Here is a 21,581-nt window from a genome sequence, read left to right as displayed (position 1 = left end):
ATACAAAATAAAACCAGGTTATATTTACATTACAGGGCTCTAGACTAACTTTTTGCCACAGTTGCACCGGTGCGGCACAAAACTTAGGCGCACTCAAATTTTTCAACCGCATCCCTTAACACCACAGTTTTACATGTGCACTTTTTTTGGGGGTGGGGGGGATTGCAGTCCATACAGACAATATTCATTTGTGAATGATTAACTAACGATCTTGTACTTAAAGTGCTTTGGCAATATTGTAGAAAATGTTAAACTTAATCATCATCTCTGAGTCCTCTGACGACATGTTTGCAGCTGTCTCTTGCTGAAAGGCAGTGAGGAGAGGGGACACTTGGGCAGTGCATTTATTGCAGCATATAATGTGTATTCTGAATACACTGTGCTTTTTCAGTGTTCAAAGATTGATGGCACTGTGTCAGAGCACTGCCTATGAATTTCAGATGGATCAGGCCTTAACTTAAAAAAGTTGTTAATAGTTCTTTACATCTTTTCTTATTACCCACAGCTACATCCACTTCTGTCGGGCCTAGGCTACTCACTAGGGCTGAGTATAATTCTGATCATTTATCAGTACTGATACATGTGAGACTTCATCAGAATTGTGAACATCACAGCAGATGCCTTTGCGTGAAAGTAACTGAGAGTAAAACACAGAAAAACATGAAGGAGATTTTCCTGGCCTGGATTTTTATAGCAGATAACCTTAAAAATATTCTGCAGTTTTGCACAATTTTAAAAAGTTTAAATTTCTTCAGTATTGAACAGCACAAATTACGCTTTCTTGTCTGAAAGCGTAAGCGTAAACAAAAGAAAAGAAAAAGACAGTGGCCGACAGCGCTGTATAAAATGGTAGACTGGTGGGTCATAAGCGAATGAATAATGCAGAAAACAGATTTGAGATGGGAAACTGTTCTTGAAGTACAGAGAGAGAGAAAGAGAGCTGTGCATGACGTCTGATTTTTATCGTGGTGAAAGCAAAACAGCAAAAGTAAAAAGGGAATTCATGACGACATTTATGATGATTCTGATGCGTCGGATCCACGCTCTGTGTTTATATCTTTGTGTGGAATCCGTGTACCTGCTTTCATTTGCTTTTTTTCTTGTTTTCAGTAGCAAGCGATGCTTATGATTGTGCCAGAGCATATTTTGAGCAACACCATGGGAATTTCGGATTTTACACAGGTGGTTACACTCTGGAAATGGAAGGAAGGTGCACCTCCAAATCACATGACTAATTTAAGCTGACATAGCAACAAGCTGCAGCCACGCTGCGTCTCTATTTCAGCCCACATTGAAAGTTTGGACTTCAAAGTTTTTAAATTTTAATTACAGGCCAGTAAATCCAGAGTTATGATAAATACTGTCGCCACATTTTTGTGTGTGTATGTTTTAAGCATTTTTTAAGGACAGCGCGAAAACAGTAAAGAAAGGGAAAAAAAGCCACCTCTTTCCTATCGGTGGAAAAATGTACCATATCGACCAATTAAAAAAAAGTCAACATGTGGGTATTTGGTTGTTTAGGAAGAGGGGAAAGTTTAGGGGTGACGGTAACGGCAGCGAGACAGAGTGAGCGAGTGAGAGAGCTTTTAGATGTGGGAGATTTGTGACGTTTAGTGTGGAGTGTATAGTTAGTGTGTTGTGTTGTCTTGTGTAGTTGTTCTGTTGTGTAGTCGTTTTGTTTTGTGTGTCAGTGAGGGCACTAATGATCACAAAGGCACATTTGCAATGTAAACTCTGTCAAGAAGTAGAAAACCAACGGAGTGATGCACCTTCTGTTGTCAGGCCTGCAGGTTAATCCCTGTGCTGTTCTCCTCTGTCTTTTGGTGGACAAACTTTTTTTTTTACTGGCACACAATATTTGTGGGGCATCTTATTGCCACACCTGATTGTCCTCTCATTTTAGTTTTAGTAATATTTTTTAATGGTTGTACAAAATGGAAAAACAAAAACAAAAAACGGCAGGTGTACTGGCTGCATTTTTATATAAATAGTTGTATATGTTTACAAAATGTACAATTGATATTTGCATTTCAAGTTATAAAAATTTACTCAACATGTCTGTGGGGTTTTTTTTACAGTAAAAAAATACTACTGGGCTTTTACGTTCTTTGTGTGATTTCAGATCAATAATACTAATGCAGTATGTCTGTGACATTTCTGACATTTCTGACCCCTGTTGGGGTTTCTCTGTAATATTGTAGTTTCTTTACCTTACAATATAAAGTGCCTTGAAGCAGCTTCTTATGAACTGGCACTTTGCAAATAAAATTTATTGGGCTGAACTGATTTTCTTTTTGTTTATTAAGTCTGAGTTGTTGTATTTGAGCACTTTTGATCATTGTATTCATTCCTTAAAACAAGGTAACAATTCTAAACTTTCCACTGTGATCCTAATACCTTAGCAGAGAGTAGAGGTAGGAAGTACCAAAGTAAAAATACTTAGTTACTGTACTTAATTTTCAGGCATCTGTATTTTCAGAATCAGAAAACTTTAATAATTTTGCATGAGTATTTATTTTTTTCTGACAAATTTTAACTTTTACTCCCTACATTACCTTTAAAAGATATGGGAGCAGAAAGAAAAGGTAGTGGAATTTCTGGCTTTCAAGTATGGGTGGGTTTTGATAATCGATATATTGATTAAAATCGATTCTGGCTTGGATAACGTGATATCGATTCATTAAAATCCTGAATCGATTTTTTATATAAATTTATTTTGCCCAAAACGCCAGAATCTCGTTAAACCTCACAAAATTTCGACAACCACCAAACAGCTAAAACAGTAAATGAGAGCAGGAACACGGATTCTGCACAAAGACGTAAACACAAAGCGCGGACCTGCCGACAGATCAGAATCAGTGAGATGTCGCCTTTCTCACCCGACGGCACGGACACGCTCGGGGCTGAAAGCCGACAGCTCGCTGATTCTGATGTTTCGGCAGGTCCGCGCTTTGTGTTTACGTCCTTTTTGCGCTGATTCTAGAGCTGTTAGTTTTATCTCTCTCCAAACAATATTGGCCGAACCAGCAGCAAAAGAAGATCCGAACTACGCTTCACATAAACATCGTCATGAATTCCCTCTTACTTTTGCTGTTTTGCTTCCACCATGATAAAATCACACTTCATGCACAGCTCTCTCTCTCTCTCTCTCACACACACACACATACGTGTTTTCGTGATATATCAGTACGTATGACAAAAATTTGACAAATGGGAACGTGCCTTTCCAAAGGTCCTACAGGCATGGGAATCACAGAAAGTTTGACCCATGCTTCCAGGAACACGCCCATCTGTTGAGATTTTGGCTAGGGCTACATTTTGGTCAAACCTGAATTTACTGCTACTTGTGAGGACACTGTCAGGTTTATGTGACTTATGAGTACCATAAGGTCACACACTGATATTTCATGTTTAGGTGAATTGTGAAGCCCATGGATACACACATAATTTTTTCAAGTATACATGACTTATAAGGACCAGGTAAGGCTAGAGTCTGTATTTTCAGCTTGGCTCTTGTTACAGGTTTTTGAAATTACAATATAATAGGCATAGATGTACAATAGTAATGATGTCCAGTCAGGTAACTTCTGACAGAAATATCAGACATTCATGTGTTAATACAACGCAGTAAATCTGAGCTGTATAGAGACTTAAAAAGAGACATAGCTCAAAAATGTGGTCAGTCTACTTTTTAAGTCTTAATATTGTATTGCATTAATTCATTTTGCAGTGAATGTTTATGTGAATAAAAACATGGAACATTATCTGCCTTTCTTATTTTTTAATTACAAAATGCACCCATAATAAACAGATTTATGGGTAAGAACAATGCAATGCAGAGACCTGCAATACTGAAATAACTGTGAGAGTAACAAACTATCTCCCTTGCTTGTTTAAACTGAAAACAGAGTATGAACTTATGATGGCAAAAACCAGGAGAAAGGACTGAGTAACTTAGTCATTGCTAACCCAACAGACATAAAGTCAAAAAATAAAATGAAAATAAAGTTAATTTTAACTGATGCAGCATTCCTGAACCTGCATTTTATAATTTTATTTATTCATCTTTCTTTTCAATGTTATGATCCTGTTGTGAATGTAATACTTTACGGCAACCCAGTCTCTGCCTTTCAGAGCTGCCGGTTCTGCTTGGATGCAGGAGTCACATTCCTTTTTGCCAGGTACTTTGCAGCTTGACTTCATCACATCATTTGTCCACTTGCACCTTGCCTTCCCAGCTGTCATAAATGGAAACAAAATAAAATATCTTAATGCGAATGTAAGATAAGAGAGAAAACATTCTAGTTTATAATGTGAATACAAAATGTTCTTAAACCTTGCTTTCTACTGGAGCACTTTAAAGGAGCAATAAGCACAATTCATCACACTTAGGTTGAAGGAATTAAAAATGGCTATGTGAAGAATTAGAGGTGTAATCTAATCTGGAGTACAGCATGAAGTCACAATCCCTCTCTCTGTGTTGATCTTCAGCCATAGACTTTGGTTTGGTTTGCAGGCAGTGCACAACGGCACACCTAGCAGTGAAAAGATATTGCTTAATGCTCCTTTAAGGATGCTTGGGATGAACCATTTGAAGTGCTGTGTTCTGCTGGGAATCAAAGAAGATGAAACGGATTATGATAAAAGCTCTTAATAGTGTCATGTCTGAAAAGAATAAACATGTCCATTGATAACAAGTATATTCACTTAAAACATTTTGTATATGGGTGCCTTTACCCTTTCTTGGTGCAGTGTTGCTGATGTTTTTGCTGTCCAGGGTGGATGAGGCAGAAGCGCCCTCCATATTGTCCAGGGTGGTTGAGGCAGAAGAAACCTCCATATTGTCCAGGGAAGCTGAGTAAAGTGTGCGGCTTTGGTTCCCAGAATTCTTGGTCCTTGAGCCTTTGAAAAGTAACAGTGAAATATGAGAATTAATGCATGCAATTGGTTTGTTTGCATTGTAGGCAAAGTCAGCATTGGGCAGTGTGTAATTTTACATTTGATATGAATATTTTACATGTGAACATAATCTACTAATAATACTCATCAATACTCAGGCATCTCCCTAGCAACACATTACTTGCATGCACTACCTCTCAACTTGTGTGCCTAATCTCACAGAAGTGGACCTCCTAATCCTTATATTTAATATTTGCCTTTGTATTGCTTATTTATGCATTTTGCCAGACTTCAATGTATCCAGATCTTTTAGTACCATATTAATGAATGGTGTCTACCATTCTGTCTAATGTATATACTGCTGTCCCTTAAGCCCATCTAACATGACTATCAGGAACCTATTAGCTGTCTCCAGTCTCATAACTTAAAGATATTGTCACACACTGGACAAGTCAAGATACCAGTGATGGTTTCTCCACTGGAATCATCATCACTTGTAACTACTTCATCTTGTTGGGGAAAAATAGTCAAGACAAAATATTTATATTAGAATCTGCTGAACATTCACAAATGTTATATTCAAAGCTAACTATGTTTAAAAAAAAAAAAAGAATTCACCATCAGGATTGATTGTGATGTCATCCAACCCTTTCCCCTGCAGGTCAGACAGTTTTCCTTTCTCCATTGCAATCAACAGTTTGCTGACTTTTGCAAGCCGCAGGGTACTCTCTGGCTCTGGAAGCCGGTAGAATTCTCGATGGACACGGATGTCGTGTCCGAGAAAGGTGGCAAGTTGATCCATTTCATTTTCTTTTAGATTTAGTACTGTGGACAAAGTGTCAACTTGTTTCCGCAATCTTGTTGAGGTAAGGGGCTCTGGGTACTTTGCACCACATTTATTTGCATACTTGCGAAAGCAGTCAGAGCCTCTGTAATGGGAAAGGACACCTGGGCGTGCAAACAAGTACACATTCTCTGTGCGGACTTGACACTCACTTCTGGCTTTTGCGAGGAGCTCCATTGCAGCGATCATGTCAGGTGTGAGAAGCACAGGTACCATTCTTGACCTTTTACCACGAATCTCAACTCTGTCAAAGTGCTTTGCAAGTTTCCTTTCAAACTCAGTTAGGCCGATCATGATATCAGGATGCAACTCTGTGCGATTCCAGAATGTAAAAACCTGGAGCTCCATTTTTGAAACTTCTCTTTGCCTTTTTCTGTTAAATAGCACTACCCTGTTAAGTCACTTGAGCAAGATTTCCGAAGGTTGTGCTGTTGGGTTTTTCCTCAAGGTCCTTCATGTACATTGCAGACTTAGTAGCAAGAAACTTGTGCAGCAGTGACACATCCTGTGTAAATGGCAAAATCTGTGGTTTATTCCATTTGGCTTGTTGAAGTGTGCCCAGTGCAGCAGCTGAAATGGACTCTGACCACTTTTTTTCATACAGAGTGGCAAAACTGCTTGGCTGACTCTGCAACATCATAGCGATTTGCAATGATGGCTTTACACTGCACAATGCTTGCAACTTTAGCCAAACTGTGTCCCAATTTCAAAGCCAAGGATGGGGTTTTATATGATTTGCTCTCCAGCTCATAACCAGCAACAGCTCTGACTGCCTGTATGACATGGGGAAAGTTACTAGGCATAACAAGGTCTTCTGTGCTCTTCAAAGGTGTTATAGCTCTGGCGGTTATCAATAACCTTGCGATCTGTCTCATTTTTTGGCGTATGTAATCATTCCTTCTCTCATTTGGTTTCCTGCCATTGTACAGTGACTCACCAAGGCTAAGAATCTTTCACTCTCTTTCACTCGTTACTACCAAGGAGATGTCATCCTGATTCATTTCACATGCAATCTTCCATACAGCTTCATGAACTTGATCAGGTTTCGGTAATTGCAGATGCATCCGTCTTTGCCCAGAGGGAGCTTCCTCATTAAACCTCTGAGGGCACCTTCTCACATGCCTCCAAAGGCAATTTCTTGCATATAGGCAATTTCTTGACAAAATTTGCAATGACGGTAGTCCTCAGATCCTGTTGCAGTAGTGGGTCTTCGACAAGCAACCATTTCTCCAGCACCCGAGTTTCCCACAGTAGTATTATGGTTAAAGTTTCCCCTCTTCTTAATAGAGCGCAACAAATCTCTTCTTTCGCGGGATCTTTTATCATAACTGAAGGCGCTTGCAACTTCTGGCACATTACCGTGGGCAGATTCAAGGTGTCTTGCCAATTTAGCAATGGCCTTTTTACAATATAGACAGTATTGCTTCTTGTTGTACTTGCTTTGTCTTTCCGTGTTTGGCAAAGATGTGACTTTTATGGAGCTGTCTTTAGGTGATGTGACCCCTGATGAATCAAAACTGCGGCTTGTTACCAAAGTACTGTGACTGCTACTTCTCAGTGACGAACTAAATGTTGTAGGTTTCTCTGAACTGGTGATCTTCCCACTGTGTCCTGAAGCCGTCTCCAATGCCATGTCATTTAACATATTTTGGGGAACCACAGATTCTGTGATTTTCATGTCCACACTATGGAGACTTGTGTCAGAGGAACTGCCACATGAATCTGGGACATAGTCTTTATCTTCATAATCCGTACAATCTGAGAATTCATCAGTAGAGACCTGAACGAAAATGGAGAAAAAGCACCTTTGTATTTATTAATAGCTAGAATGTAACTCCCCCTCCAGTAGCAGAACATTCTGCAATCCATGACTTGATGAAAATGCGTTCATGTAGTAAATATGCATAGTTATATAAATAAAATTGAATTGAATAACATTAGCTATGGTTCATACTTGCTGTGTGGTCGGCTGTAATGTTAGATTGCACGATCGGCAAGAGAATAAACTTTCAATCTTTTCATTGTTTTCCCACCTGGAAAAAAGGCATCCATCCTGTACAGCAGCTGTGAGACGAGCTGATATCAAGTTCACTACCATCCCCAGATATCTGTTGGTGTGTTCTAGACATTTTCATTCGGGTAAGTTCTAAAAGGTTCATATTACTCTTTATAGTGTATTAGTTTTATTTTCGATGCACTCTGAGGTCATAGCAAATTAGAACAAACACCCTAGTGAGTGATTTTGCAGAACTATGTTCTATTTATAGAGTTGATAATTATTTGGCATTATTGCAGGCAAACCAGCCTGTGAAATTGACGATACAAATTCTGACTGGATTCCAACGCTACACATGGGGCACTCCAAAATCCCTGCCTCAAATATACCACCATGCCAATCATATTACTTCTTCCATGTGAGGTTGAAGAGATGACCCTTCTGGATAAGATAGTGAAGCTTTGCTGCGTTTTGGTGAACATGTGCCCCATTGTGGTTGTACAACCTGTGAAAAATTAAACGTGCTTTTGTTAAATACTCTTAAAAGTCTTGTGCTGTATATATAGTGAGATTCTTTTCAAAACATTTTGTCATTTGTCACTATAAATGACATTGATTCTACACTGTAACTGTTGTGATTCTCTATAAAGTGGTTTTAATTTTAAAAAAGGCAAACATTTTTTTTTTTTACTTTTTAACAGTAGTACTTAGTAAGTACATATTGAGTAAATACAAATTATTTGCATGGCAATGCACTTCTGGCATAAATCTAGACCTCCTATATAAAAAATGATGGGTCATTCCCACAACCTGCAGCTTTACTGTGTTCGAGCAGTGTATACAATAGAGGTGACAACTCCAGAGTAGCAGATGGAATTTTTCTTTTTTGAGGACAGCTTCTTTTGCCTTTACTACGGATGGTCTGTTTATGTTTTGATCGAGAGCCTTTTTTGGGCAGGAGAAGTCCGAGAGGAGAAGGCCGTCTAATGGCCAAACTCTGGGTGAGATCTGTGTTGTGTTGGCTCCTTCCAGCCCTTGACAAAATATTTGTACTTTTACTGTAATTTCCTTACATTTTAAAAATGGGTTCATTACTTTGGGTTTAACACATTAGATGGAAGCCTTTATTTACCAGTCTTTAAACAACAAACTTATATCAATCTAATGGAGGTGACCAATGACAATCTTATAGTGTGACCAGTGATTATTACACACACACACACAAAAATGAAAGCAGCAAAAAGATATTTCCTCTACAATCTGTAGTGCTGTAGGGTTAGAGTGGATTAAGGATCAAAGTGTATAGCAACTTTCGTGACGGCTCCAGCCCCTGGCTCGGACACCTGCAAACAATCGTCTCATCTCATTCACTTCTTAAGGCGGCTGCTGAGAGTGCTTCTTCGCTGGATTATTGTGTAACACTCGTTAGTGTCCTTGCAAATCTGAGCTTTTTCCCGAGTTTCTTTCGTGCCGCAACTTACCTGTTCTTCCTTCCTGTGCCAGATTTCTCGCCAGCCTGAGGACCGCCGTTTGGTGAGCTAAAAAGCCGGAGTCGAGCTACCTGAGCTTCAGTGAAGGATTGTGTACATAGCCGTCCCCTCCCCGTGCCTGTGTTCCCCGGAGACCCTCTTCCTGTGCCCCCTCACCTGTATATATCCACACCTGGTGTCTGTGTGTAAATAAATTGTGAACTTAAGTGACGGTCTGCCTCCGAGTCTCTCCTGAGCCTGACAATAGCACTGCCTTTAGTAGCCTCACACAGCTCCTACTGTTTCCTCCTCATGTCTGGACAATGTTATATCATGAGTAATAATTTTAAAAAAATCCATCCATCCATCCATCCATATACATAAAACACACACATGCACACACAGTGACATTTTAGACCTTCTTCAGAATATTGTATATATTATGGGCATCACAGTGCTGATCGAGAATCCTTACATTATTTTTTAAAACTAAATACGTTTCTAAATACTTTAAAACTAAATATGTTCCCTAAAACGGTGACAGAGCTACAGACCCATGACAGCCTTACACAGGTAGCCAGCAGCTATGACCAGCACTACCTGTGCAGTTAATAAAAGGACAGGTAATGTTTGTCGCGCTGTTGCACACACAGCACGCTCATTTCTTTCAGTTCGTCAGTTGCCACAAGACAGCTCACCAACGTGTACGTAATAAGCCAATACTCCTGTGTGCTACACACTACAGTGTACGCTGTACACCTACTTACTGGTTTTGTCGCATCAGTCTGTGTCTCTGAGTTAACTTGTGTTTCTCCTACAGCTCCGGACTGCAAAAAATGCGCGTGCTCTTTGTGAGCTCGTTCCCGGCTCGTAACCAGCGCGTTCTGCCGTAAAGGGCGATCATTGGTTAATAGTGATCATGTGACTGATGCAAGCCAGATCCTTTTATTTAGCAAAACTGTGATTAATAGTATATATTATTGTTGAGGGGCACAGACAGGACTCCGCACGCCCACACACATAAAACATTTTTTTTAAAGTTGCCTCAACAGAAGGGCACACATCAGGAAAGGGGCGGGTGCTCAAGCCCCTCAGTGGCGGTGAAGTCCACTACACTGTTCTCACGGGAACGCAATGTTTCCCACCTACAAGGGTGCAAATAACTGTAAACCTCGGCCACAACAACCAGAGCTTAAGTGGTACATTGTTGTGTAACCTACCGTTCTGACAGAAGTTTAGGGGGACCCGCATCAAGCTTTCATGGAAAGAAATTAAAAACACCAACTTGCCCAACTTGGACCAAGCACTGGCAGCTTCAGGTTTGCTGCCCACACCTGAGCTTATGAAAGGAGCAAAGACCAGCTCCGCCCACCAGGGGCAGTTCCCAGACTCAGGTCTCACCTGTCACATATAGCAGAGATATTCTGAATTTACACCGATAATGCTTAGTTTTATTTACTGATTTTTACCTTTGTACCTGTTTAGTGCCTAGTATAAAGTTAGGATAAACAGTATAATGGAAATCAGCCAGGTTAGCTTGTTAAATTTTAGGTTACATTCTGTTAAATTCAGTTTTGGAAATCCACAAAGAGCAGGAAACTTCCGAAGAGTAGCAGCACATGTCAGCTGATTACAGCCTGTACACAGAAAATCGTCTGGAACTCTCAACAGAAGTTATTGTGAGTATCTGATACACACATCCTTTAAAGACCTAATTTTAAAGTAAAGAATGTCTGTACGTTTGCCACATATACCACACACCATTGCCTTAATGAGTTTTATTAGTGAATTACGTAGCTAGTCCTGTAGTTAATCTTAAAGCTGAATCATGATAGTTAATCCGATAGCTAAGAGGAAAGGGATCGATAAGGAGTGGGATCACCCTTTAAAATGTCAGAAAAACAAACAAACATCTGTATTCCTAATTAAGTCCTTAAGTCCACTTATTTAATAAATTACATCTTTAAAATATTTTGAAATTTTTTTTAAAAAATTGGAATTCAAAAATGTTTATTAAAATTAGGATTTCGATTTTTTTTGCACAATTAGTTTTATGGCACAATTCGTTATTAAATCATAACATCCGTTAAATTTGAAATATTTATATTATTTACTCTTATATTTTATTAGTTAAACAATAATTTATTTTGTTAATGCCTAAACAAAAATACGAAATTAAAACTGAATTTGTAAATGAAACTGAATCTGATCTATTTTAAAATCTATTTTACTGATGTATAATCTTAATTGCACAGTACATTTTTAAAACGCTTTATTTCGATGCGTGTGACTCTTCCGGTTCTCCATAGTTGAGTGTTGTTATGTAACAGTACTCCGGTGGCGGCGTCTGATGAGGCTTTATTAGCCGTTGCTATGGTAACCACTTGTTTCGCCTAACTCCTGCATAAGGTACAGGACATTGAAACGTACTCTTCTGGTGGTTTTCTGCTGTACCAAAGAAGGTATATATCATAAACGCTAGGCTCCTGTCGTTTGTTAAGTTAACCCGTCGGAAACTGTGATATCAGATTGAAGTTTGAACAGCGGGCAAGTAATTTTGGGGTTGGCATACACCCTGTGTTGTTTCAAATGGAAATTTGCCATGTCGTTTTACTCTTTTACTGGTATGTTTTGAATTGTCCGGTGGGAGGGTGTGTGTGTGTTTGGGAGAGGGGGGGGGGGGGGCTAACGGAAGCTGTTATTTTAATTTTGACTGTGTTTCTGTTCTTTCACTTTTTAATGGCCGGCTGACTATGAAAATCCATCTGCTAATGCAGAGGGGAGGGAGACAGGACAGAAAACAGGCTGTATGCATTTGCATCATTGTTTAGGACACAGTCTCAGGCTGCATTAACACAAGACTTCTCTGAAGCAGAACACTGGTGGTTCAGACATGATGAGTGTTAGATTACTCAGGGCTGGCCAAGACTCCTTTTCACAGCAGTGCAGTTGTACAGGGTGATATTAAGTGTTTGGTATTCCAGTAGAGGCGATCAGCTGGTGTTCAGTAGACCCAGCAGAGTGTCATGGGCACTTTCCTCTGGTGTTATTTTTTAATTTCTCTGTAACAATCATCAGCCACAGTTCTTTCCACTTCCTTGTTAATGTTCCTCCTTCCTGCTCATACTCACTACCAAGTGGAGAACGATGTCGTTCCCGGACCACAGCTCCCTGCTGGGTGTGGGACCCGATTTGAAAAACATTGAAGTTATGCTGAATCACTCTGAGCTCTTCAGGGCAGAGTGTAAAGGGCTGATCCAGGAGACTGACAAAGCATGGCGGCGCATGCAAAATGATGATCAAAAGAGACTCGGTAAGCAAAAATGAATATTTAACACAGAATGAAAGACTATGGAGGTGAATTGTAATGGTTCTTCCTTTTTTTTTAAAAATTCTGCTGTCCAGATCAGCGGGTCAGAGATATCCAGTTTCTGATAAAAGAATTGCAGCTAAAGCTGGAGGAGGTCATTCTGGAGACTGATGCTCTTATGACTTTACAGAGCAGTGTTGTGAAGGCTCTGGAGGGCACCAAAGAGCCTCTGAGAGTCACTGTTCTCTGTCTGGAGGAGAGGTGAGGCAATATTTTTTTTAATTATTATAAACGTTTACAAGTTTATAATAATAATGGTACCAAAGAGTCCAGGAAATGATTGAAGCATACATTTTAAAGAAGCTAATGTGAGCCCTAATTCTGTGTAAAGATGCACCTCCTAGTAACATTAGGCTCATGATCTGCAGGATGAAACGCTTCCCGGCTGAGAGGGTGGAGGATGAAGTGGAAAGAGAGCTGCTGAAGGAGCAGGAGGTTCTCAAAGGAGTGGCTTCCCTCCTGGAGCGTACAGTGGAGCAGATGAGTGAACAAATTCGGTAAGAAAATTGGGTTCAATTTGATTTCGAGGGCATCATAAAAGCACACAGAGGCTTTGGGTTTGCTACCTAGCCAACCAAAGTGAAAGTCTGCTGTTTTGTTCCAGACTGAACCGATCTGCCAAGTACCATTTAGAGAAGGATCTGAAGGAGAAATCTGAGGCTCAGCACATTGACAACTCCTGTGTTGTAATGACCACCCATTCCATCGGTAACCTGCAGCTGTCCACAACCAAGAGCACCAGTCTGCCGAGGTGAACCTCTTGTTTAACACAGAAACATGTAGAAACAGTTTTCAGACATGAATTAGTTTTTTCCTACTTGAGGTCTAAACTTATGCTGTGATTAATTTCCTTAAGTTTTCTGCATAAAAGGAAAGTCAAGAAATGTTAAAAAGATAGTTGCGTCATTTGGTTTTTCTTAGCTTGACAGTGACTCCAAAGCAGTGGGAGAACATTTCAGATATCAACATAGCTAAAGCAGAGCACCAGAAGACCAACTCTGAGTCCATGAGGGCCCTGGTGCAGTCTGTCCTGGAGCAGACAGCTGCTGACATGCAGAAGCAGTTCCAGGCAACAACAACTGCCTTCCAGACACATATCCAGGAAATCAAGTCTGCCAAGAGCCAGATGGAAGAGAAACTGCCGGAGGTAGGGCAGGGAGGTTTGTTAGACTGCATGCTTGTTGTAATATACAAGGAAGCAGATGTAATGCTGTGTTTATCATTCTGCCAGGTATTAAATTAACGACTGGTTTCACATCATTTTCTGTTCTGCTTTAAAGTTAGCACGTGTTGTGGTGACCTAAGTCAGGCCTTTATATTTATATAGTTAGGAAGAATGATGGCCTGCCAAACGTCACTCTGATGGTCTAAAACTCCTACTGGTTCTTTCATAGATAGCCTCACAAGTTCCTACTTCATTTTGTCTATTTATTGTCTTTGGTTTCCTGTAACACATTACTCACATAGTTTGAAGGTGTGGTTTCCAAGAAAGTTGCCTGTGCAATCTGCTGTTCTCTACAACAGTCTGTCCTTGTGTGTGCATACACACTCATGGACTGTGTCCTTATACCTCATATCGTTTCAAAACAGTAACTGTATGATTGACTTCATATGATGCATTCAGGGGCCATGCATTGTTTTCAAACTGACCCTGCAGTAAGTGTAAGCATGAAGAAGCATGAAGTCTTTTTTTTATGTCATTGCATCAGCAAAATGATTATTAAAATATAATGGCCCATCCTCTTGTAGACTAAAAGCATGCATACATTGTTGATATTGTTGGCCTCAGATAATTGTGGTTACTCCCTGACTTCAAAACTCTGTTTCAGTCAGAGTGTCGCTGAAAGTCCACATTTGCAGGTACACTGCTAAACAAACCTCTCACTTTAGTTTTCATTTCCAGGAGAATCAACATGTGCAGAGCAAAATGTGTCTGCATGTAACCAGAGGGCTCTCCTCTAGTCAGAGTGCCAAAAAGATGTGAATCACATCAAACTTTGTCCCCAGTAGATCAAAGATTCAGAGTGCAGAGGAACTGAATTATAGAGTGTACATTAAAAAAACAGACATAGCAACTGTGGTGTCATCATTGGATTTGCATTTTTGAGGCCTCAAGAGTAGCACCTTGCACAGTACCTTAGTATTTTGGTCCCAGAGGTGACCATATTTTGATGAGAGGATAGAGTGCAATGTAAACAGCTAATGCTATCAAAGTGTATTAGCAAGCTAACCTTATGTGTGCAGTGCAAAGACACATATATCTGCTTGTTACAACAGAGGAACAGACTAATGAAATGTTACGGTGTGAACACACCGTTAGAATGTTAACTTCATAGTAGAATTAGTTTGAAATAATTTCACTGCAGATTGTGAATCTTGGCTGCCCCTGATGTGACACCTGTATTCCCTCTAGATTCTGTCTGAGATATTCAGCCAGGAGAAGCTCAGAGAGGATCTGCAAGTGGCCATCACAGAGAATGAGCATTCCCTGAATCTGGCAAATACCCGGCTGGCTATGCGTCTCCAAAGGCCCGGCAAGGAGCAGTGCTACGATCTAGCCCAGGCTCAGCTCCTCACTGAAATCCAGCACCTCACCTCTCACATCAAGAAGTATGGCCTGCAACAAAACAGATGTAAAATGTTTGTGCTGCACAGCTCAAACCTCATGACCGTGTGCAGTATTTGGGGATATTACTGCAGGGGACACACATCATTATGCAATGTCTTTTTGTCTCTGTGTTGTCAGACTGCGTGAGGAAACAACTCAGTCACAGGAGCAGCAGAGGGCGGTAGTGCGCTGCAAGCTGAGGATGGAGGAGGATGTCGATATGAAGGCCAGCTCTCTTTACATTGACGAAGTCATCTGCACTCAGCTGAGGGAGCCTGTCAGGATACATACATTCTGACCATTATATGCACTTCAGATGTATTTCAAAATGCAGTCATATAACATTTTCTTTACAATAACTGTGATCCTGTTTGTCTTTTAAGTAGTTGGTTGGCATCATTTTTCTTTTACAACTGTTTGAATCTCTTTTTTCCCTCACTAAAATATTAAAATTGACCTCACATAGAATCTTGTGATTATTTTTATTTGCAAACTATATAATAGCTTTTTTTTTTACAGCAAAGTGTTCCAAGAATGAAGCCCACACACAGGATAATAAAAACTGAATTTATTAGACCTAAAAGCAATATTTAAATTTAACCTCTAAAGAAGATTGATTTAAGGTAAAAGAGATTTAATGATCACCTTCACCAGCTTGTATAGCCTGAATCCCCAGATGAACTGCATTTGCTGATGACCCTTTAATGTCAGCTACATTATCTGGGCATTATTAACACGAAAGCTCACGGAACCAAATGGCACATATTAGCACATATGTCAGTAGCGTTTGCCTAAATGACCAGAAGTCAAACATACTTAGCTTCCAGGTCTTGGCACTCTGCTCTGCACTTGCCAAAACAGAACTAGCGGTGTAGCCCTGTTTAGGAAACCTTTGGTTTAAATGTGAGGATAAACTTTAAAAATCTCACAGTGGAAGATCATGTAGGTTACACATTAAGTGTATATTCATTTGTAAAGAAGTGTTTTTTTTAAAATTATATATCATATCAGTTCAACAATTGGTATTCATGGAAGTACTTCAAACACGCAACTCAAAGTCCTCAGGTTTGCAGTTTTAACAGGGTAACAGACAAAAGTGTGCACAGAGCTCTGGGTGTCAGCGATAGACTAAGACTCACATACATGTAAATATCCTTCGGCGTGGAAAGGTCAGTAAAAACATCACACTGTAGCTGTGGAAGCATGTTAGTGATTCATGGGCCATGAATACAGAACTCTGCACCTTCTAGCACACGTTTCCCATCAGTCCCCTCTTCCTCTGCTTTGTGCACATCTAACAAAAGATGAGGTGATCGTCACTGCCGGAATATTAACATGATATGAGCATAAAAACATTTTAGAGTTATCATGAGAATTTTTTGCAACAACTGATCCAGTTTTACACACACAGCAGTGGAAACTGTGAATATGATGGATAAGTGGTTAGCATAAAAGTTAAGTGGCCGTGCTTGTAATTAATAGACTGTAAGTATCAGGAGTGTGAAATTTACTTAGATCCAGAGTAAAGTACTTTAATTCAAAAACAAACAAAAAATGTAAACATTAATAAAAGCATCAGAAGAAACCCTAAAGATCTGTTTGAAACGTGCACTTGCTAAGCCTTTATGCTCTCCTACGGTGTTGGTCAAAGCTCTTGGGGGCAGCTTTTCCATTCTGAGAAGCTCTGCCTCTAGTTGAAGCGTATGTGACGTCTGCACTTCACCTACAGACACACAGGAGGAGAGGGGAACATCTTATCATTGGTAAATTTCAGCGATTTTCAGTTAAATCCTTGGTGCTTCAGAAACATTACCTCGTGCCACTGCAGTGTGGAGACGGGCAGAGCCAGATGACAATGTGGGCATGCACGGATTTGATCTGGGTCGCCTCCATTGATCCAGGGGCCACGGCTGGGTCTGTCTGAGAAGTTTAATTCCTTGTTGGTGGTCATCAGCTGGGGAATGCCCCCCTTTTTTGAGAAATCAACCTGATCCTCCAACTCCTCCTCTGACTCCTCCTCCAACTCCTCCTCTGATGCTCCCTTTGACTGCTTTTCCACTTCATATTCCCACCTGGTTGTTGTAATACATGCCATCTGTTTTGTGGGGAATACAGAAAAAGATATTATACAGTGACTCTTTACAGTGTAAAAACAAAATAATTTCCTTCAATTGAATTCAGTTTTATTTATAAAGAGCAAAAAAAAAATACACTAGTAAGGTCAAGACCCAACAATAATACAAAGAAAACCCCAACAATCAAACAACCCCCTATGAGCAAGCACTTGGTGATAGTGGCAAAGAAAATCCCCCTTTTAACAGGAAAAAACTTCTGGCAGAACCAGCCTAGGTCTTTGGCAGCATAACTAAGGGAGGATTTTGATCCTAACTTGACTATAAGCTTTATCAAAAAGTTTTAAGCCTAATCTTAAAAGAAGGTGTCTGTCTCCACAATCCAAACTGGGATCTGGTTCCACAGAAAGGGGGCCTGAAAGCTGAAGGCTCTGTGTCCCATTCTATTTTTAAATGCCCTAGGAACCACAAGTAAGCCTGCAGTCTGAGAGCAAAGTGTATTATTGGGGTGATACAGTAATATGAGGTGTTGTTCAAAGGACATAAACATTACTGAGAGATATGTGACCCTCTGCACACAAATGTTAAACTTGTTGCTCAACACCTGTGAGCTCAGTTTGATTTGGTCCTTAACTCTGAGCCTCACATTCTTCCTCTCTATGAAATAGAACAGGCTAGAGCACCTAGACTTTCATGCTCTGATCTGGAGACAATCATACACATATTTACTGTATTTGCAGCTCCCTTCTCTTGGGCACGAGGAAGCCTGAGGAGATCAGACCAGAAGAACCAATGACTTCCTTTGGATCACCTCTTAAAACTCATTTCTATAGACTTGTTTTTAAGTGATTCTGCTACACGTGATGTCTTCTATCTGATCATTTTCATCTTTTACTTGACTTCCTATATTTTCCTCCAGTGTCATATCTGTTTATTTTTAGTCTTTTTGTTGTGTGTATGTGTGTGACTTTAATCCACATGTATCCTTTCAATTTTCTGCTAACAAGCAGCCTGCTTAGCTTGACAAACTGTGATTATTATATGTAAAATAATGCTTTTAAATACCTCGTGCTCTTCTATATCAGCAACTGGAAATGATGCCATACATCTGGTACAATTTACTGACATTTCTGCTGTTAAGAGAAGCACGGCAAGCGTTAAATAGCAGGAAATAAAATTACACTGAGGTTTACTGAGATTTTCGCTGAATCTATTATTCTCTTACTCTCTTTGAGTGCCCTGCTGGTCGCTTGTAGGGTACTTGATGACTTCTCAGTGACTGAGCAGGTCAAGCCATGATTGGGCTGGTCTCTCAGTCTGACGTAACAGCCGCAGTCTCTGCAGAGCTCAGTGCGGCTCCCACACACCAAGCTGTGTCCGTCCAGCTCCTTCGATGGCACTTCTAGGTCACAAAACTGGCATGCCTGCAGACGTTCCACACATTCATCAGCCTGTGAGACAGCGAAAAGTACAGTTAGCCTGATAACTAGGATAACTAGGGCTCGTCCATGTGGGCAGCTGCAAGTTTAACTTGAGCATGAAGGTGTGGATTCTGTTTTGGTCATAACCCTCTCAGTCTATGGCGACTGTCTTCACTGGGGACAGTGATGGTGGTATTCCAGCACTTTCCAGTTCATGGCAAGCTAGAGCTTAAACTTGTCAAATTTAAAGGACATCGTGCAACCTTCAGCTCCACTTACTCAAAGTAAAGTAAAGTGAATGCAAAGTGCTACTTACTAAGGCACATTTAATCAAATATTAGTGGGGTGCATGTATATATTTGAGTCTGTATATGTCTTGATCCTGTGTGGCTTTGAGAAAATCCAAAATAGATTTAATAAATAATTAAAAGCCCCAAATCACCTTGACATCCATGCCCATGATGATGAGTGAATGTAACCTTCTGACCACAGCTGCACTATGTTGTTCTAATGTGTCTGAATGTCTACCTAAATGGTGGTTTTGGTTTCACCTCATGATCCATCAGCTGAGAACGTTCCATCTTCTTGTTGCACTTGGAGCACCTCACCTGATAACAAGGAAATTTGCAGATTTACATAGATGTGCTGTGCTGTGTCTGTGCGTCGTGTACGTGTTTTACTTTTTCACATTGTGAGAACACCAACTCTTTTTAAAACAAAGTAAAACAAAGTAAACACTGGAATAGCTCATAAATCTCACTGCCTTCATGTTGAGTTGTTACCTACATTTTGCCCAATAATTGAGGGATCCATCATATTCTGATACACAAAACTACTCTCAGCTGCTTCCTTTTATTCACCAGGGGTCACCACAGCAGGGAGCTCCAGGGAGTCCCATATGGAAAAGATATATAAATCTTATAAAGTTTGTATCTGTCTTGTGTGAAACTTGTATGAAAAGCATGCAAGAGTTAAAACAGATATAAGATCCCTAGAAAAATTATATAAATGAAACCTGTATGTTTTAGATTCTTACTAAAACAATATATGACATTGGCCACTTTCATGAGTAAATCATATAAGCCTTATATGATTCACTATATGAAGTAGGCCACATCGGATGCAAGTCTTTTATAAGTTTTTTCTATTTCTTTTCCATATGGGGTGTTTTTTTTTTTTTTTTTTACACCTGATGATCTTCCTGATATGCCCCCCAAAAGCATTCATATCTCCTCCCAGGACTGAATCTGGGAGCAGTCACTTGTTTGGCAAATATGCAAATTGCTCACTACACAGACACATGCTGATACTCAAAAGGTAGAAAGGTGTACCAATGCGCAGGGAATGACAGCACTCTGTGGCCTGTGCTGAAATTCTGAAATGATCTCCATGAAGTGGATCTGTGTGAATAAACAGCTTCACCGTGTTTGTACCTCTGCATGCTGTTCCTCTCTGTGATCCTTCAGCTGATCCCTGGGAACTGATTCATTGCAGTCCGGACAGAGACATAGAAATCGGCTGCAGTGCGTCTCATGTAGAGCAAAGTTGGCTTCAGCGACCTCTTTGTGGCTTAAACAACAATAGAAGGAAAGACGTATGTCATTTTGTAGCGAGGGAAGTCACATTCAAAAACAAACACAGAAATAAAGTATGTACCCGAGAACCACATTTTTTGTTCAGCTGTCCTACTGAATGCTACTATAGGAAGTGACAGGTATGCCCTGCCTGTAATACAGCTGGACTCTCTTTTTTGGACTGTGCTGCTACGTGTTAACACAGTAAAAGCACAGGCAGTGAGGAGAGAGGAGAAAAATTGCAGATTTATTATTGCTAACAATCAGTTAGAGATGAGACACACCTTATTCAGTGAAGCAGTAACACGAAAATATCTTTATTAGGGAGAGCCTTCCTGAAAACGAAACTAAGACTGCTTTTGATTCACGTAAACTGTCAGACTCACGCAGTTTCCATTAAGCAGCAGCTTAATTGAAGCAGAGCACAGTATGGGCTTAATACACAGTGAAAGAGTGGACTGACTCTAGCTTTTTGAGACTGGGCCCTCTTTAGAAAACAGATTTAAAGCATTTTACCGTTCCATATCAATTTTCAGTCACCGAAACCATACTTGGTTTGCAAACTTCTAACAAAGACTTTTATATATGAGCAGATCAGGACAATGTGCCTGTTTCTTTCAGACATAATTGCCATTCTGACACTCATTCTGTTCAGTTTTTTGACTCCGACCGATCTATTCACCTTACGTGGTGGTTTATTCACGTTCACTTTCCGGTTATCAAATTAACTGTAATCACTCATTTAAAAATACTTTTAAATCGAAGTTTCACTTCAAACAACGCTGTCACATGTCACGAACTCACCACTGGCCGCAGGTGCGTGTTGCCTCCTTGTCTTCCATAAAAATGATCCGAGTGTGGAAGATTAATCTGAAATGCCTGACTGCTCTCAAAACTTTGGTACTGCTTCCCCAAAATAGAAAGTGAAAACATCTAGCAGTTGTGTACAGATTGCTATTGCGGACACCTGCCACAGAGGGGCGAGCGCGAGTTCTAAATACGTCTTCAGTGGCCGTTTCAGTTCTTCAGTTTAATGCAGGACTGAACTGGAAACGTATTGAATTTCAACGCTTTGTTTCGATATTGCTCCTCACTTATTTAGGGACGTGTTTTTGTTCACATTTTATGAATATTTGAACATTTACCACCTTAAAAACATGTACTGAAAAATTCTCTCTCCCCCCCCCCCTATATATGCATGCATAATGATATCTGATCATACTCTCTCCAAAATTTCACATATCGGTTTACTCTTTTTTAAAAAGTGATACATAGTTCTAAAGTAAGCAAATAAATAGTCAACAGTGCAATAGACTCAATACTTGAAA

At 40.1% G+C, this 21,581-nt stretch overlaps 3 protein-coding genes across 9 annotated transcripts; 1 reads left to right on the top strand and 2 right to left on the bottom strand.

The window, feature by feature from the left end:
- Positions 1-3,842: 3,842 nt before the first annotated feature.
- Positions 3,843-10,515, bottom strand: LOC309687980 (uncharacterized protein). Of its 3 annotated transcripts, none has more exons than XM_082503361.1 (4): positions 10,429-10,515; positions 5,518-7,523; positions 4,738-4,902; positions 3,843-4,238 (listed from the first exon to the last, which is right to left on the bottom strand). In XM_082503361.1, exons 2-4 carry the CDS (start codon positions 6,089-6,091, stop codon positions 4,054-4,056), a joined length of 924 nt encoding a protein of 307 aa, XP_082359487.1. In that variant the 5' UTR covers positions 6,092-7,523; positions 10,429-10,515; the 3' UTR covers positions 3,843-4,053. The 3 variants fall into 3 exon arrangements, with proteins under 3 accessions (XP_082359487.1, XP_082359486.1, XP_082359488.1); XM_082503360.1 differs by lacking the exon at positions 10,429-10,515 and adding an exon at positions 9,976-10,274; XM_082503362.1 differs by lacking the exon at positions 10,429-10,515 and having other exon boundaries at positions 5,518-7,589.
- Positions 10,317-15,642, top strand: tekt1 (tektin 1). 4 transcript variants are annotated; one of them, XM_082503352.1, is made up of 8 exons: positions 10,317-10,887; positions 12,347-12,521; positions 12,614-12,779; positions 12,947-13,075; positions 13,183-13,329; positions 13,500-13,725; positions 14,992-15,188; positions 15,325-15,642. In XM_082503352.1, the coding sequence occupies exons 1-8, from the start codon at positions 10,828-10,830 to the stop codon at positions 15,482-15,484; spliced, it is 1,260 nt and encodes a 419-aa protein (XP_082359478.1). In that variant the 5' UTR covers positions 10,317-10,827; the 3' UTR covers positions 15,485-15,642. The 4 variants fall into 4 exon arrangements, with proteins under 4 accessions (XP_082359478.1, XP_082359481.1, XP_082359480.1 ...); XM_082503355.1 differs by lacking the exon at positions 10,317-10,887 and adding an exon at positions 11,523-11,617; XM_082503354.1 differs by lacking the exon at positions 10,317-10,887 and adding an exon at positions 11,523-11,670.
- Positions 15,643-15,739: 97 nt separating this feature from the next.
- xaf1 (XIAP associated factor 1) lies at positions 15,740-21,210 on the bottom strand. Of its 2 annotated transcripts, none has more exons than XM_082503851.1 (7): positions 21,058-21,210; positions 20,113-20,248; positions 19,231-19,287; positions 18,484-18,709; positions 18,324-18,388; positions 17,000-17,281; positions 15,740-16,909 (listed from the first exon to the last, which is right to left on the bottom strand). In XM_082503851.1, the coding sequence occupies exons 1-7, from the start codon at positions 21,093-21,095 to the stop codon at positions 16,877-16,879; spliced, it is 837 nt and encodes a 278-aa protein (XP_082359977.1). In that variant the 5' UTR covers positions 21,096-21,210; the 3' UTR covers positions 15,740-16,876. The 2 variants fall into 2 exon arrangements, with proteins under 2 accessions (XP_082359977.1, XP_082359978.1); XM_082503852.1 differs by having other exon boundaries at positions 18,324-18,391; positions 21,058-21,202.
- Positions 21,211-21,581: the final 371 nt, after the last annotated feature.

The sequence above is a fragment of the Aulonocara stuartgranti genome (genome assembly GCF_965226115.1).
Source record: "Aulonocara stuartgranti genome assembly, chromosome: 14".
Taxonomy (NCBI): domain Eukaryota; kingdom Metazoa; phylum Chordata; class Actinopteri; order Cichliformes; family Cichlidae; genus Aulonocara; species Aulonocara stuartgranti.
This window is presented reverse-complemented; position numbering and strand designations above follow the sequence as displayed.

Coding starts and splice junctions, on each gene's coding strand:
- tekt1 (XM_082503352.1), top strand. CDS start 10,828: ATGTCAGCTGATTACAGCCTGTACACAGAAAATCGTCTGGAACTCTCA. Junction 10,888..12,346: donor AACTCTCAACAGAAGTTATT/GTGAGTATCTGA, acceptor CTCACTACCAAG/TGGAGAACGATGTCGTTCCC. Junction 15,189..15,324: donor CTCACCTCTCACATCAAGAA/GTATGGCCTGCA, acceptor CTGTGTTGTCAG/ACTGCGTGAGGAAACAACTC.
- LOC309687980 (XM_082503361.1), bottom strand. CDS start 6,091: ATGGAGCTCCAGGTTTTTACATTCTGGAATCGCACAGAGTTGCATCCT. Junction 4,903..5,517: donor CATCACAATCAATCCTGATG/GTGAATTCTTTT, acceptor TACTTTTCAAAG/GCTCAAGGACCAAGAATTCT. Junction 4,239..4,737: donor CAACACTGCACCAAGAAAGG/GTAAAGGCACCC, acceptor CATTTATGACAG/CTGGGAAGGCAAGGTGCAAG.
- xaf1 (XM_082503852.1), bottom strand. CDS start 21,095: ATGGAAGACAAGGAGGCAACACGCACCTGCGGCCAGTG. Junction 19,288..20,112: donor GAGAGGAACAGCATGCAGAG/GTACAAACACGG, acceptor CCTTGTTATCAG/GTGAGGTGCTCCAAGTGCAA. Junction 17,282..18,323: donor CTGATATAGAAGAGCACGAG/GTATTTAAAAGC, acceptor CCCACAAAACAG/ATGGCATGTATTACAACAAC.